The sequence below is a fragment of the Puma concolor genome, chromosome D1, assembly GCF_028749965.1.
Source record: "Puma concolor isolate L17-30 chromosome D1, mPumCon1.1.hap2, whole genome shotgun sequence".
Classification (NCBI taxonomy): domain Eukaryota; kingdom Metazoa; phylum Chordata; class Mammalia; order Carnivora; family Felidae; genus Puma; species Puma concolor.
Genome location: NC_141676.1, coordinates 18,726,947 through 18,743,801, shown reverse-complemented (window position 1 = coordinate 18,743,801; position 16,855 = coordinate 18,726,947). Strand labels below are relative to the sequence as shown.

The 16,855-nt window shown below is 59.1% G+C and overlaps 1 protein-coding gene across 5 annotated transcripts in view; it reads left to right on the top strand.

The window, feature by feature from the left end:
* CD82 (CD82 molecule) overlaps nucleotides 1-16,475 on the top strand; it is a 48,566-nt gene extending 32,091 nt beyond the window's left edge. For all 5 annotated transcript variants that reach the window (XM_086677624.1, XM_086677627.1, XM_086677629.1 and 2 more), the window contains 6 exons: nucleotides 4,351-4,475; nucleotides 4,565-4,639; nucleotides 12,744-12,845; nucleotides 14,597-14,800; nucleotides 15,148-15,231; nucleotides 15,530-16,475. In XM_086677624.1, the coding sequence (XP_086533750.1) occupies nucleotides 4,351-4,475; nucleotides 4,565-4,639; nucleotides 12,744-12,845; nucleotides 14,597-14,800; nucleotides 15,148-15,231; nucleotides 15,530-15,607 (668 nt within the window). In that variant the 3' untranslated portion in view covers nucleotides 15,608-16,475. The remainder of the gene's footprint in view (nucleotides 1-4,350; nucleotides 4,476-4,564; nucleotides 4,640-12,743; nucleotides 12,846-14,596; nucleotides 14,801-15,147; nucleotides 15,232-15,529) is intronic.
* The last annotated feature ends 380 nt before the right edge of the window (nucleotides 16,476-16,855 follow it).

Genomic DNA, 16,855 nt, shown 5'->3' with positions numbered 1-16,855 from the left:
GCCTTACAAATGAAGAAAGGAGGCTCAGAGGAGTGATGTCCCTGGCTCAAGTTCACTTAGCTTCGAGTGACAGGTGTGAGATTCGAACCCCGAGAGCTTTGGTCCTGTATGCTGCCCATGGTAGGGGAACCACAGCAGGGAGGCCCCTTCTCTCACTCTTCAACGTTTGTTTTTTTTTTTTATTTTTTATTTTTGGGACAGAGAGAAACAGAGCATGAACGGGGGAGGGGCAGAGAGAGAGGGAGACACAGAATCGGAAGCAGGCTCCAGGCTCCGGGCCATCAGCCCAGAGCCTGACGCGGGGCTCGAACTCACGGACCGCGAGATCGTGACCTGGCTGAAGTCAGACGCTTAACCGACTGCGCCACCCAGGCGCCCCCCCTTCTCTCACTCTTGAAGCAGGAGGAAAGAAGCCCAAGGCACTCTTGCACCGCTGACAAGAGCCCTTCCAGGTCTACACACACACACACACACACACACACACACACACAGCCTCCTCCAGGAAGCCTTCCAGGCTTGCTGCACTGATCTCATGGCTGCCCTGAGGTGGAAGGGAGGCACGGCCGAGGGCCCCCGAGTAGCACAGGGATGCCACTCCCATCAGTGAGTGCATCCTTGGCCCGCTTCCCTCCCAGCTGCTGCTGAGGCCGCAGGTTTGGACTCAGGCCCGTGACAGCTGCTTGATTTGAATAAAGCGGAACCAGGCTAGGATGGGTGATGGAGAGGCCACACCTGTCACTGTGGCCCCAGGGGGCTAGGCCGCCCCTCAGACCTGAAAGGAAGCAAGGACATCCACCCTCCAGCCACATCCGATGTGGCCTGGGGCTGGTAGTCTGGCCTCTTCCTGAGGGGCTGCAGACTGTACCCCCATTCTGGGGCTAGGGTCTGCATTTCCCGCCCCAGCGGGGTACCCACGCTCCCCGTGCCCACCCTCCATGGGCCCTGATGAGGCCCAGGCTCCCCACTTCCTGGCCGTGGCCTACACCCAGCAGGCACTACGCCATGGGGCAGAGTCTAAGGTCCGGCTTGCCCACTGCATCCCTGCCCTCTGCACCTTGCCCCAGGCCCCAGGCTCCAGGAACCTCCTGCCGCTTCTCCCGCCTCCTCCCATATCAGTTCTCAGACTCTGGAGCTGCCAGAATTTAGAGGTCCCCTAGGGGCACCTGGAATGTTTTCACAAATACAAGGGCCCCCAGGGATCTGACTCCATTGATGTGTGGGTGGGGGCCTGGAGTACTATGGTTTTGAAAAAGCTCCCCAGGTGCTTCCCCAGCCAGGGCTTGTAAACACTAACCTACCAGAGGAAAAAGACTTACTAAGAATCACACACAAAGTGAGGCTCAGAGCTGGGACCTGTGTCCCTGGCGTGCATGACATAGCTCTTCCCTTACCTAACCGTGGGTCCACGGGGCGAGGCGTTACATCTTACAGTGGGGGAAACTGAGGCACAGGAAGGGGAAGTGACTTGTCCAAGGACACACAGCTAGGAGGCAGAGCTGGGATATGAACCAGGTGGCGTGGGTCCTGAGCTCCCGGAGCCCCAAGCCCCTGTCCTGCAGGGTCCCACACATTCATGCCTTAACGAGAGGAAGCAAGTGCAGTGGTTAGGGGCACAGACTCTGGAGCTGGGCTGCCATGGTTTGAATCCTGTCTCTGCTGCTTACTTACCAGCTGGGTAATCCTGGGCAAGTTACCTCACCTCTCTGTGCCTCTTTATCTGGAAAATGGGGATAATAGAATATACTGCAAGGTTATGGTGAGAAATGCAGTGAGTTCATACATGAAAAGCATTTAGAACAGCTCCTGGTGAAAAGTAAACCCTACACAAGTGATTACATTTATAACAACATCTTTAAGAAGTAGGATTTCGTTCCATTTCACAGAGCAAGAAATAGAGGCCAGAGAACGGCTTGCCCAGGCTGAGCCCGTTAGCAGCAGAGCTGGGATTTGAGCCCCAGTCCCTTTCGGTCTGGGTCCCTTCCTACCTCACTGGTAGCTGCCAGGCCTGGTGAGACCAAGGTGTTTCTGCTGTGCACAGTGGAGGGCCACCCCAGAATGTCCACTTGTCCCCTTCCTAAGTCAAGATGCTGAGACCAGGGCCAGCCTGAGACCGTGGGTGAGGTCAGGGACTGATGTCCACTAACTGTTCTGAGAAACCGAGACCCCACATCTGGGCTGGCCTCCTGGGGGAGAACCCGAGTTGGGGTCTCAGCCCAGGGCACCTGGGTCGCCTGTTAGCCTCACTGGGCTTCAAGGCTCGTAGGGACAAATCGGGATGTAAATCTACCCTCATTGGGCTGTTGTGGAAATTAAGCAGATGATTCGGATAAAGGGCCTTGTTCTGGCTGGCACACAGTGGATTCTAGGCAGTGCCAGTGTCTTTTTTCTGGGAGGTGTCCCTGGGAGGAACCCAAACCCGGGAAGCTTAGAGAAAGTGACACTTGACGGCCTCCCCCCTGCCTGTGCCGATTGCCGAGAGCCTGGAATGAAAACTGGCTCAGTGCCCGGAGCCCCCTACACTCACCACAGCAGGGGGCACTGCCCGCCTGCCTGGGGGCTTCTGTGAGGAACTGGGTGGAGGCAGCCCAGCCTTGGCACCCCGAGAATGGAGTGGGCTGTCCAGGGCTTTTCCGGAGCTCCAGAACACTCTGTCTGTGACCAGGAAGTGGAACTGAATCAGGCCCTCCTATCCACCCACATTTCGGCTTTGTAGTTTTTTCTTAAGGGCACTAACACCCCCTCGGTGGCCAGGGTGGGGACCTCAGCTTCTCCGAGGCCCCCCAGAGAGCCGGCCAGTGTTCTCCCTGCTGACGGTCACTTGTGTCAGCCCTGGCCAAGGCTGAGTCATTAGGAGAGCAGGTTAAACTTCCAGATTCCAGGTGGTCCCCAGGGAAGTCTGTTAGTTGTGATAGACCCAGGAACCCACACTAATACACTCCAGGCTGCCCACCAGGTTTCTGGAAACATCCTGTCCCGGCTGTCTCCCTGAGAGTTGCAGGGGCTGTCGTGGGAGGAGTCCGCAGCCCCTGCCAATGGGAGGCGCGTGACGGCCTCCGGGTAGAGCGCATCCCAGGCCGGCAGGCTGGAGGTGGGCAGGAGCTGTGCCCTGTTGTCACGAGTGATGTGATGGGCTTCTTGGGAAAGAAGAGGGTCTTCTTTCCCTGAAGAGGGTCTCATGCCATCAGGCCCTTCTCGCTCTGCCTCACGCATATTACCGCCAGACTCACACCCTCGCCTTCTGTCTCTCCTTCTTCAAATACATCAGGCCCACTGCTTCCTCCTTGCTGTTCCCACGGCCTGGAATGCCTTCCCCTCAGGTCTTCACCAGGGCACTTCTCCATCCTGGTCTCAGCTCACACGTCAGCTGCTCAGACCGGCCTCCCCGACCCAGCCAACCCACTCCCTGCCCCGTGGTTCTCTACCTGAGCCGGCCTCCGTGGCTTCTTGGCCTGCCCCCAAACCAGAGATCTGTACTGTTTACCTGTGGCCCCCCACGCCCCAGCCCACTGGAGGTCAGCTCCTCGGTGTCGGGACCTCATCAGTCTGTACCCCCAGCAGCCCAGCACAACGTCTGGCACGCGGCGGGCACCTGGGAGATTTGTTGGCTGAGTGAATGAACTAGCATCACGCCTACGTCAGCACGCGTGCCCCATGCGTCAGGGGAAAGAGCGTGGGATTTTGGGGGCGTGCAGCTTTCCACACCCCAGCTCGGCGCTTGCCCCTAGGCCTCTCTGAGCCTCTGTGAGGTGGCTGTGCCCCAGCCTACCAGGCAGGATGACGTCGGAGCTAGAGACGGTGTGCGTGAGGCTCTGGAGGGCAGTGAGTGGGCCGGAGAGGCTGGGGTTTATTATGACAGGGACAAGGAGGAAAGCAGGCCTTCCGTGTCTGTGGCCCCAGCAGAACCTGCCCATCTGCGGTTCATTAACTCAGCAGATATTCATTCAGGTAGCTCTTTGCTGCACTAGACAGTATTCGGGGAGCTGGGGGTTCAGCGGGGACCAAAGCCCCTGCCCTCATCCGGCTCACCCCTTCGCGGAGCCAGTAGGCCAGCAGCAGGATACATCAGTAAAACATAGTCTTTGCAATCCTAAGTGCCCAGGAGAGCATCAAAGCAGGGCTGGGGATTAGGACCGATGAGGGGGCGTGGACATCCAAGGGAGGCAGCTCCCAAAGCGGGGAGGGAGTGGGTCCTTGGGTGGGGGCTGACCCCAGCACTCTGACTCCAGGGTGGGGCGGTTAGGAGCGGGCCCAGACCTGCGGGCTTTGCTCCGGACGGACACGGACGGTGGTGCGCTTCAAGAGGGTGAGCCGCCCCCGGGTTGCACTCAACGCCCCTCTTTCCATCCCCAGAGACCTCCTCCAGCTCGCTCAAGGTGGGGGCCTCCGTCTTCATCGGCGTGGGGGCTGTCACCATGTTCATGGGCTTCCTGGGCTGCATCGGTGCCATCAAGGAGGTCCGCTGCCTGCTGGGGCTGGTGAGTGCGGCTGGCCCGCCGAGGGGGGCAGGGTGGGGAGCGCCTGGTAGCGGTGCCCGGCTGACTCCGTGCTGCTCTGTGTCCCCCAGTACTTTGCCTTCCTCCTCCTGATCCTCATCGCTCAGGTGACCGCTGGAGCCCTCTTCTACTTCAACATGGGCCAGGTAAGCAGCCTCCCGGGTCCCCGCTGGGCGGGGATGGGCCCCGGGGGTGGGCGAGAGACAGGGGCCCTCTGAGTTGTCCCAGACTAACCCAGGAGGTGCCTGGCAGCCTCTCAGGCCTCCGGTCCCTGCGATCTCCCGTCTCGGGCAGAGTTGCTGCAGGGCCTGAATGCGGTAGCTGTGCCCCAGCACTTTGTAGCTGCGGGGCGGTGGGCGAGCCGCTTGCCCCTGTGCCCGTCTCGCCTTCTGCAAACTGGGGAACTAAGGACGATAATACATTCAACTCCCAAGGTTCTGGTGAGCAGTGAGATGACTCTGGTAAAACCCAGCACAGCGCTTGGCATGGTTGTCCTTGTTCTTAGGCACCTCAGCAGGTACTAGATCATGCCATGAGGCCCAGGCAGGGGACTGTCAGCAAAAACATTTGTGTCACAGGGAAGGCACTCAGCTTTAAGGAATAGAAAAGCAGGCTTACTGTGGCTTAAACCCGAAAGACGTCTGCCATCGACGTAACCAGAAGCCGGGTTTGGAGTCTCAAAGACCGTGCGTGCCATTCACTATGTGACAGCACTCACCTCACAGTCACAAGACGGCTGCCACAGCACCAGGCACAACATCTGTGTTGCTGCAGCCAGAAGAAAGGGAAAGGGACAAAGGCAAAGTAAGTCCTCCCACAGCCTTCCCCAGATGGGGTCGCAAAGGCACCCCTGGCTTTAAGGGGTCTCCAAAGACAGGCACAAAGGAGAAGGGAGCCGGGAATAGCTGTGGGGTGGGCCAGTCGATTGTGACCGTGAAAGTTACCGTTTATGGAGCGCCTATTATGTGCACGTGGTATGTTCTAGAAGCTTCTCCCACACGGTCTTGTTCTGTGGCAGCTGTGCACTGTGTTATGTTGGCAGACGGGGAGGCAGGTGTTGAGAGGGGTGGGTGTGGCCAGAACAACAATAATAGTAACTAGAATCACCAGCATCCCTGCGGTTGGTTCAGCACATACCATATACTGAGTACAAGGCCGGCCACTTGACTTTCATTCTTTGACTGATCCTCACCATGCCCTCCCTCTCAGGGTGGCGTGTGAATCCCCGTCCTACGGGTGCAGGGCGAGGGCACCCAGCCAGCCGGTGGCCGGGCCAGGCGAGGGCACAGACTCCCAGACTCTCGGCCAGAGCTCGCCCCAGACCCACTGCACGTGGCCTGTGACCCAGCTGACCCTGGGGGCCCTGCCTTCCTCCAGCATTACAGTTCTTGTCCACCAATGGGGGAGGCAGAGCTGGTGGCTAGCGGGCCCCCGCCTGTTACCACTTGAAGGTCAAGTTGCCTCAAATCACTCTTACAAGGAAGGTGAGAGAGCATTCAACCATCATCAGCCACTGACACGGAACTGAGCCTAGAACAGGTCCGGTACTGGCTGCTGCACAGTCACTGTGCTTTCCCCACTACAAGGCCTAGGAGATCATGGGCATGGTACCCTTGTTTTGAGACATGGGGGCACAGAAATTAAGCAGCGTGACCAAAGGTCACACGGCTAGTAAGTGGCAGAGCCAGGATTTGAACCCAGGCAGCTCGCTTTCTGGGTTCATATTGGTGAAATTTGCTTTGCCGTGGTCCCTACCTGAGTCTGCCTTACTTATTTATAAATCACACCCAGCCTGTTTCTCCGGAGAATTAGAGCTGAATTCCAACACAGGCACAGGGTCACTAAAATCAAAAAGAGAGATGGGAAGAGGAAAACCAGTGTCCCTGAAGCCAGGGGACGAGATGCTCATGGTAGCTGAGGGCTAACTTGAATGCTGAGCTTCCTGGCAGCCAAGGCCAAAGGGGAAATAGTGGTTTCGGTAAATGGAAGGAAGTTCGCTTGGCGATCAGACAGGAAGGCAGTGTTTAAGGGAGGGAAACTCTTTCCAGTGAAAGCTCGTGAGATCCGGTCTTCATTTCAGCCCTCTTGGCACCCAGGGCTTCTCTGAGACCCAGTCCGTGGTCCCTTATAATCAGGGTGAATAAAAACAGGGCCCCAGTGAGTTCCTATGATTCAGAAGCTGGTCGACTCTATAAGGGTTTTGAGCGGTCCCTTTCTCATCCTCTGTGTGTTTCCCCATCTACGTTAATAAAGATGGCGCCCATGTACCGTCATCTATCGGATGACAAGCACGTGCCAGGAGCTGAGTAGTAACTTGGTACTTGGTTCAGTTGTACAAGCATTTTCCAATTGAAGAAACTGAGGCTGAGAAAAGCAAAATGGCTTTTAGACACAGCCACACATGACTCGGATGCGTCAGAGTGGAGAATTCCATCCCGATCCCTCTGACCCAAGGCCCATGCCTCCCGCTACAGTAGGCTGCCTCCCTGTGGGCTGGCATAATCTCTGCTTGGCCAGTGACCAGGAGCTCTGCCTCAGAGGCGTCCCACAGCCCCAGAGCAAGGCCTGTTTGGAGAATCGGGACTCCCGACTCCAGTCCAGACTGTCACACCCCACTGTTCCCTCCTCTGCCTCCTGCTTACCGCACCCCACCCCCCTCGGGCTCCACATCTCATGCCTCCGGGTCCCAGCCTGCCTCAGCTTGGCCCCCCTCTTCTCCTGGAAGGCAGAGGGACGTTTCCTGGCTCTGCTGGGGAAGTTCTGGCACCACTCTATCACCCCGAGTTGGAATGAATGATTTATTTTTTCTTTCCCAGCACATTGTAAATCCCGGTGGAAGACTAAACATGCCCTTGATGATGTTTATTCCTGCAGATGAGGTCCAGCTGGGGAGGTGAGCCTTGCTGAGCCTGAAGGGAAGAGGCCTTTTAAAAGCAAGGGCCCATCCTTCCCCTCACTCTCCAGGCCTCCCGGGCAGGTGGGAAGGACGAGCCACCGGGCCCCCCCGAAGAGGTCTCCGGGGATGCCATTTGTCCTTCCTGCCCCAGGTTCTCAGCAGCCACTGTCCCCAGGGGAGCGACAGGGGAGGCTGGGAGCCTTGGGCAAGACACGTGGCCTCTCAGGCCCTGGGTTACCGCATCTGTAAATCGAGGGGAAGCCTGCTGGGCCCCCACTCCCAGGGCTGAAGCGAGCACACGCTGCAACACGTGTATAAAATAGGGTGGGGGCCAAGGCCTCAAGTCCACAACCTAACTGCCTGGGTGGCGATGCCTGCTCTGAGGCCCCCCCTGGCAAGTGACTCCGCCCGCCTCTCTGTGCCTCGCGCGCCTCCAGGTGGACCGTGCGTGTCCACCCCCCCCCCCCTTATCTGCAATCCTGAAATCCAAGAACCACTTTGAAAGGCAAAAAATGCCACTTGCAGCCCATTTGGTGGCAAAATCAAACCTAAGCAGAAGCAAGGCTATTTGTGGCCTCTGTTTACCCCCATTTAGGAGTCCCTCGGGAATTATGAATGGGAGAGACCGCAGGGTGTGGCACAAACCCCAGTCCCTTTCTAAAAGTGGAACCTCCCTCGGTGCCAGAGCACGCTGGCCCCAAGGGCCACCTCGGAGCGCTCTGCTGAGGATGAAGACTGTCGCCGCGTGGGAAGGGCATAGCGTCGTGCCCGCCCAGGGCGGATATCTGCTGGCTCCGTTGCAAGGGTCTACCGCGATTGTCACCGTCATTGACTTCACTGATGCTTAGTAAGGGCTCAGTGAATGGCGGCCGTACCTGTTGCCATTGGTGGAACCTGAGTATTAGCAAGAGCTGTGGGCACCGGGATTTGGGAGTGAAGATTCCCTCTGGCTGTTTCCTCATCTGACTATTTATCCAGCCTATTTAGTGGACACAGCCCAGGTCTGGGCTCCAGAGGCCCTGTGTTCTGGGGTGGGCTCGGACGATTTACCCGGCCTCTCTGAGTCTCAGCTGTGGTCTGGAGCCATTCCCAGCTCTGACACTCTGGGATCCTGACTTGTTCTCTGCAGGCAGTGGAGAGTGGGAGAGGGTCAGGAGGAAGGACGTGAACATACTGTTTGCCAGGATGTCGGGCACTGGCCTTGGCGTCCTTAAGCAGGCCATACTGCCAACCCGCCCACAACCCGCACGGGGGAGGCCACCGGGGCTTCGGTGGGTTCCACCGGGGGCTTGAACAGAAGGCCTAGGGGCTGAGGGCTTGCGTGGGCTGGGTGGGAGCTGCGGGGTAGAGGTGGTGACAGTGGCCGGGCCACACTGCTGGATGCTCCCCCGGGAGGCTGGTCAGGAGAACTGTGATGCCCTTCCCCCACCTCCTCTTTCCCACCTAGGAAGCTCAGAAGAGCCAGTGCGCCCACACCCTAACGTACAGGTGGTAAGACGGGTTCCTTGAGGACAATGCAGTTCTGTGAGATGCCTGCTCACTGTGCTGGAAACTTCCTGGTCCACCGGCCTGGATTTCTACCGGCCCTGGGTGTGGGCAGCTGGAGCCAGGACAGAGAGAGGTGGCCTTTGCCTTCCCTCTCGGGAAAGGGAAGAAGGCGTCCAAGCCGCCCTTCTGGAAGGGAATCATGGAGAGAGTGGGATGGAGACGGGCATACCTGTCAGGTGCTGGGGCCTGTGTGGTTCCATGGCAGCAGAGGGCAGTGCCTGACTCAGAATCTGCCCGAAGGAACTACGGGAGCCTGGGGAGTTCTGGGCTAGCTGCTTGTGTAGACTGTGGCTGGCTTTCAGGAAAGATGGAGACGGTGGGGACTAGGAATAAACAGGCTTCCCCCTCTGAGTTCACCATTGCAAAGGGCCCGTGTTTCCTATCGGGATCCCAGGATGATGCCTCGGATCTGCTGTATCTGCATGCTTTTTTGTTTTTTCATTTTCTTTAGTTTTTATTTTTGAGAGAGAGAGAGAGGTAGACACAGAATCCAAAGCAGGCTCCAGGCTCTGAGCTCTCTGCACAGAGCCCGACGCGGGCCTCGAGCTCAAGGAACATGAGATCGTGATCTGAGCCGAAGTCGGACGCTCAACCGACTGAGCCACCCAGGCGCCCCAAAGTTCTTACTCATTTTGAAGCAAGGGGCCCCGCATTTTCGTTTTGCACTGGGCTCTGATTACACGGCCGGTCCTGGGCAGGACCCTTCATCGCACAGATAGTGCCACAACCCAAACTGGCCGGAGCTGGCCGGAGGCTCGGCTGGATCCCAGGACTCTGTCCCTCTCCATCCCTCGCTCCTGGTCTCCTCCATCGGCTCCCTTCTCAGGCAGGCCGTCCCCAGGGGAGCCTGAGGTGGCCGCCAGCAACATAGGCCCTCATTCCACCAGACTCGTGGAAAGAGAAGGTCCCCCCGGGTAACGAGCCCGTTCTTGAACCACTCACTCTACTCAGGGTGTGGAAAGCGCCAAGTGGCCGCTTGGGACTTGCCCGCATCAGCGGGGGGAGAGACAGAGCTTCCCAGCCCCGTGGATGTATTGAGGGGTGGTTACCCCTGAGGAAAGCAAGTACCGTTTCGAGAAGGGAGAATCCAGTGCAGAGCGGACAAGTTGCGGAGGCAGGGGTGCGGTGAGATAGTGGGCATCTTCCCGCTCCCCCTCCCTGTTCCTTCGGGTCCCAGGAGAAGTACCTGGTTGCCAAGGTGACCTCCCTGAGCTCCCAACATGGCTTCCTGGGCCTCAGGATCCCCAGGCATCCGCTCCGGGCTGAACCAGCCCCACGCCCTGGCCCCTGTGGCCCGGCTATGTCCTTCAGCTACCTTCTGGGCTGCAGGACGGTGTGGTGTTTCCATGGAAACCACCCAGCCTCGATGGAAACCACCCAGCTTCCATCACTTTCTCATTTCAGAGGGACTGAAATAGGGAAGTCCGGGCTGCTGTGGCAACCACGCTGGGGAATAAATAGAGTCTAGGTCGCTGGGGCAGGCAGGTGGGACAGCCGTGGGAGAGGCAGCCCGCCATGCAAATGCCTCTGGGGACCCCCCTGCTTGCCGCGCCTCGCCTCGGGGATCCTCCGCCCACTGGGGAGAAGAGGTGGAGAACAGACGGTCAGGGCCCAAAGGCCCGAGACCCGCAGGCAGCCGGCCCCAGCTGTGTGACAGGGGCCGGCCACTCAGCTTCTCTGGGCCCTCCTTGACACGGCCCTGACCTACTGCAGGGTCTGGCCATGCGTTTTAAGTGCTGGCAGGGCTTAATGGGTGAACACTTAGGCTGGGAATCAGACAAGTCTGGGTCTAAATCCCAGCTCTTCACGTGTTGACTGCGTGAGCCCGGACAAGTTATTTAATCTTTCTGGGCCTTGCCTTCCGCATCTCCGAAAATGAGGGACCGGTCTGCCCTGAGGATTAAAATGAATCAATGCCCTCAAAGTGCTTAGCACGGTGCTGGTGCAGATCTCGCACTTGATAACAGCTAGCCACTGTTGTTGTTGTGATTAGTACCAACAGGAAAGCTTTGCAAATCGTGAAGCTCGAGGGGGGCCGGGCGGGTGGGGGGGGGGAGTAAAAAGAAAGTACCATGCTGGGAGTTGTGTCAAGAGGGAGAGGGGCAGAGAGCCCTCCTGGGGAGGGGGCTAGTGTCCTAGGGTTAGTGAGGGGGGCAGGGAGCCATCCTGGGGAGGGGCTAGGGTCCCAGGGTTGCGGGGGTGGGGGGCAGAGATCCGTCCTGGGGAGGAGGCTAGTCTCCCAGGGTCGGAGGGGGGGTGGGCAGGAAACCGGGAGCTAGGGCTGTGGGTCCATCCGGAGGATGTGGGTTCTCTGAGCGCTATGTGAGAGCCTCCTGTGGGGTTCTCGCGGAAACCCACTCACTGCACTATGAGCTGGGCTCTGAAAACCCCTGCCTGGAAGTACCTGTCCCATATCCTAATCCTTTCCCCAGAACCCAGGGGCACGTTTGCGGCCATCCCCTTGGCGCCCTGGCCCCTTGCCCTGGGGTTCTGTGGTGACCGCAGGAGGCTGTGACCAGCCTCTTCATGCTGATGTGCCAGGAAGGCCCCGGAACAAAGTCCACGGGAGAGGCCAGGCGGGGCCAGGCTGGGGCTGGCTCTTGCCCCCTTCCCCCCCCCGCCCCCCCCACTCCTACCTGGAGCCTGGGGCCCTCCCTGTTCTCAGTTCTCAAAGCCGGTTTCGGGTTTGCCTCCCTTTGCACAGCTGACTTGTTCCTGAAAAGCTGCCAAATTGCGAGCCTTTGTTTGGAGCTCCGCTGAAGGGCCTTTGGGGTTGAACCGTTTGTCCCCTGCACCCCTTCTCTGCCTTCTCTGCTCCGTCACCGAGGGACCCCGAATTCCCAAGCACGGAGGGGGATCAGGACGGTCAGGATCTGGATTTTGTGGGGCCTTGGCAGGCACGAGGATTAGTTAGTTGGGAGAGTGAGTACCAGCCTTGTGTGAGGCGTGTCACAGAGTACACGCCCATTCGCTATTCAGGCACACCGCTCCTACTCCGGCCAGGCTTCAGCAGGTACAGCCCTTGCTCCCATGGAGCTGACATCCCAGTGAAGGGGAGAGATAATAAATCCTGAAAACAAATGAGCACGGGACGACAGCACTAGGAAGGGAAACACAGCCTGCCTGCCCTTGCAGGTCGAGGAGGGCCTGGGAGGGGTAGGTGGCGGGGATAGAGAAGGGATGTGTTCTATAGGGTGATCTAGGAAGACCTTTCTGAAGAGGTGGCATTGAAGCAGAGCCCTGGAGGAGGTGGAGGAGTGAGCCTTGTTAATATTTGGGAGAAGGGGAAAAACAGCTGGTGGGAATAATAAGTGCAAAGGCCCTGGGGCAGGAGCGCGCCTGGCAGGAAGACAGCAAGGAGACCTGTGTAATCGAAGCAGAAGCAGCGAGAGCAGAGGAAAGGGGGTTTGGGAGGAGCAGGGGCCGAACAACGTAGGGCCTTGCGGGCCACTGAGGGGATGATGCTGGAGTTCTTCCCGAGAGGGCCAGGGGGCCACTGGAGGGTTTGCAGCAGTGACATGGAAAGATGCACATTTAAAGGGTCCTGCAGCCACTGACTGCTGAATAGAGCATAGGGCGGGAGTGGCTGGCCCTGACCGCTCCGGGCTTAGTGTGGCGGCCAGCAGGCGGCTGGCACCCTGGAAGTACCAGGGAAGTAGTTGGAACGGACAGTGAAATGCCTTCAAGCCAAGAGCGTGTCCCTGGAGTTGGGGTGGGTGAGGAGAGAGGCCCTCTGAGTAGATGTGACCACAGGTGGCGCACGGGTTTCAGGAAATCTGCCCTTGATCTTGTTCTCTGCTCTGCAGCTAAAGGAGGAGATGGGCAACGTCGTGACCAAGCTCATTCAGAACTACAAGGATGGTCACGAGGACAGGCTGCAGGAGGCCTGGGACTACGTGCAGGCTCAGGTGAGGCGGGGGTGGCAGGGACAGGGCGGCGTGAGGGTCCCGGCCTGTGTGGGTCTGGGTCTGGGTGTCCGTGTCCCTGACAGAACGTGCCAGTGACCGTGTCTGTGCGTGCGTATCTGTTGGGGGCAAGGGGGCCCCTGAGGCGTCCCCTTCCCTGGCGCCCCAGCCACCACAGTCCCTCGCTCAGGGGGCCCAGGGTCCTGGGGGCTGCCCGAGGCTCGCAGCGCTCCGGTCTGGGGTCAGGAAGAAGGCCCTCGTGTCACGCCAGGCTGGGGAGTGTCGGGAGTCCGTCCTGGGGGCTGAGGAACCGTGTGCCAAGGCTGATATGCTCACACGAGTCTGAGTGGAGGCTACCTCTGGGAGGGTATTGACAGGACAGGTGCCGTGGGAACCTTCTGGGGTGAGAGGAAGGTTCTATCCAAATCCTGGTGCAACTGGCAGTTAATGCCAGTTGTGTGCAATGCAGTGTGTGAACATCAAGCTGTTTGTGCCAGTGTTTGTGTATTCCACCTCAGTTACAGTAAGAGAAATCGACTGACTGACTGAATGAATGAATGAATGGCTGAATGAATGAATGAATGGCTGAATGAATGAATGAATGAATGAATGAATGGCTGAATGAATGATTAGAAGGAGGCTGCTGTCCCAAGATGAGCACGAACACCTTCAAGGAGTCTGGGGCAGAGCTGGGTCCCTCGAGGGATGGCGTGCACCCCACCGTGGGAGGTAGCTGACTGGTTGGGGGGTTCCCGAGGCAGAGAAGGCCTCTAGATCATTCTGTCAGACGCTGCTTGGAACTGGGGCTAAGAAAGCTGACTGAGGCTCCCGGGGGCTGGAATACCAACTCTGACACTTCCTGAGCCTCAGTTTCCTCGTCTGTAAAATGGGGCTGTTGATCCATGCCCGTGTGCGATGTTTCTGAAGCCCACGGCCCTCACGCACCACGTGAGTGGGGAGGTTTTATTGTTCCTGCACAACCACTGAGACGTGGGCCGGTGGTGGCTGGGGACAGATCCTGGCACCAGTCAGGGTAGGAGGCTCTGCCTGGTGTGGTGGAAGGGCCCAGGACACCTGTCTGCTTTTGCTGAGCGCGTGAGGGCCTGGGGGTGCCCCTCAGAGGCGTCAGCCTCCCTGCCAGAGGAGGCAGCCAAGTACCAGAGCAGATGAAGCCGGGAGGAACTACTGCCTGCAGCCCGGGGAGCCTGAGCGTGCTTGGCTCGCCCCCTGCTGGCCACCGGGCTGCCCGTCAGGCACCCGCCACCCTGAGATGGGAGGGAAGCAGGCAGGGGGCACAGACCACACGCCTGAGCCACAAAGACCACAAAGTTGAGCCGCTGGTCAGTGGCAGAGCTGGGATTCGAACCCGGTAGCCCGATTCTAGACACCCCCCCCCCAGCTCTTCAACTATGTGCCGTCCACCTTTCTTGTGTCCTATACGACTACGTTCTTTCAACTTGAACGTCCCTCCTGTTCTCCTTTATTATTTTTACTGCTCCCAATTTATTTTTCCTCCTGTTTTAATATTTATGGTATGTGTTTCCTGAAAGCCCCTTTAAATTCCCCGTGGCTCACAGAAGCCAAAGTGAAACCTGAACTCTGATCCTGGCGATTTGGGCAGGACCTGGGGGGGGGGGGGGGGGGGCGGTACCTGAAAGCGGCAGATCCGAGCCTCCGTCCTGGGAGACCCCACCCCGGCCAGGAGGGCGGCCTGCCTGAGGGCCGTGGCCACAAGCGGCTGGTCTCCCCGGCAGGTGAAGTGCTGTGGCTGGGTCAGCTTCTACAACTGGACGGACAACGCTGAGCTCATGAACCACACCCGTGTCACCTACCCCTGTTCCTGTGAGGACCAGGAGGGGGATGACGGCTCCCCTGTGAAGACGGGCTTCTGCGAGGCCCCTGACGGCAACAGGACCGAGAGCGGGAACAACCCTGAGCTCTGGCCCGTGTACCGTGAGGTGCGTGCAAGGTGGAGCTGGGGCTGGGCCTGGGGCACTCGTGGGTTCGGGCACAGGCCGGTCGGGCTTGCCTGGGCGACTCCTTCCTGCCCCCCCTCCTTCCCTCCCCCCTTCCTTCCTCCTCCCTCCCTCCTTCCCCCCTTCCTTCCCTTAGCTGTTCCTGCCCTTGATTCATCTGTTTGCTTGTCATTTGTACCTGCCTCTACATATTCGTTAATTCATCCATTCAAGGAGCATACTCTCCTCTCTGCAGGCCCTCTGTGCTGGGGGCGGGCCCTCCTGGTGATTGTGCATGGAGGGGTGAGGCGGCTGGGCGTGGGTGACATGGCTGTGTTCTCCCCTCGCAGGGCTGCATGAAGAAGGTGCAGGTGTGGCTGCAGGAGAACATGGGCATCATCCTAGGCGTGTGTGTGGGCGTGGCTGTCACTGAGGTCGGAATCCTTTCCCCCCACCCTACCCCCCCCCCCCCCAGCCATATCCCATTGTCCTTGCCCTGCTGAGGCCCCCTGGAGGCTGAGGCCCATCAGCTTCTAGAGGCCCTGCAGCAGGCCTGGCCTGACCACTGCCCCTCCCCGGGCCCCTCTGCCGCTGGAATCACAGGCTGGGCACGAGGCTTTAGTTGTGGGTCTGCTTAATCCTGCGCAAACCCTGTGACCCTCACTGACCCGGGGGCCTGGGTGGCCCTGCCTCCCTCTGACTCCCTCTGACTCTTGCCCTCTCCCCCAACAGCTCCTGGGGATGCTCCTGTCCATCTGCCTGTGCCGGCACATCCATTCCGAAGACTACAGCAAGGTCCCCAAGTACTGAGGCAGCTGCCGCCCCCACCTCCCTGCCCGTCCCCCAGCCTCATGGCTTCTCGGGGTCTCCCTGGCTCTCCTCCAGGCTCACCTCCCACCTCCCTCCCCCACACCCATCCTGTGCCGGCTGGAAGCAGGGGGCTTTCTGGGGCCTGGACCCCTGTCCCTACCTTTTTGCCTCCAGACTTGAGCCCCGGGTGCTCTGTGGATCCTCAGCTTACCGCCAGGGTTCTCTTAGCAATCCAGAGAAAACGCTCCCCACAGCGTCCCTGCACAGGCGGACTGGGTTTCTACCTGCCTTGGGAGCTGTATATATTGGATGGCAAAGTGTATTGAAAATTGAGGGTCGGGGTGGGGGTGGGGGGTGGATAAGGCACCCTGGGCTGTCAGGGGATGCCCACTGCGTGGGTAGACTTTTTTTCCACGATAACGCTTCTGTCTTTGGTTTTCACATTTTCATTGAAGGCAGTGGGAGAGGGCGGGCTTCGCCTGACCGTAGGAGCAGCAACCCTTCCCCGGGCGGCCCCAGCCCCGCCCTGGCAGCTCAGCTCAGCCTAGGCTGTGCCGTGAGCTGGCAGAAGAGCCCCCTAGACAAGGGAGTCTGGACTGGCCCCGGGCTGCTTAGGGAATCCGAAGGGCGAACCCTTGGGGCGTGACACAGAGCTGACCCTGCATTCACCAGGATCCCGCGCTATCCAGGGACGGGGGGAAGGATGCTTTCCCCCGGGAGAAGCTAGGCTGGCCTGTCGTCTGCCCCCTAGGGAATGGGTGGGTGAGGCTGTGCCTTGTGAGGGGGTGGGGAGAGGCTCTGTGCGTAGCTCTGTGAAACATGTTCGAGGTTTGACAACTAACTATTAAAGAGGATTTGTAACAATCCAGTTGGCTGCGTGGAGATACTGCTTCTGAAGTCGGGAGGACCGACGGAGAAGAGGCCGGCGGCCCCTGAAGCGGGGCCCCGTGGGCCGTGGCTGGGAGGTGTTTCCACCGGCCCCACCAGGTGGCGCTGCTGTCCCAGCCAAGGAGCCCGGCGAAGCCTGAAGTTGTTCCTTTCATGGCTACTTCCAGGCACCCCACCAGCCCCGGGCTGGTGAGCCTTTCATACCAGCGGGAGCACTGGTGAAAATGCAGATTCCAGGGCCCGGGGGTTCTGATGCAGCAGATCTGGGTTGGAGACAAAGAATCTGCATTTTTAGCAGCCCGCCAGTGATTCCTGATTCATGTTGCTTTAGATCCCCAGGCCCTGATAAGATGTAGCCAC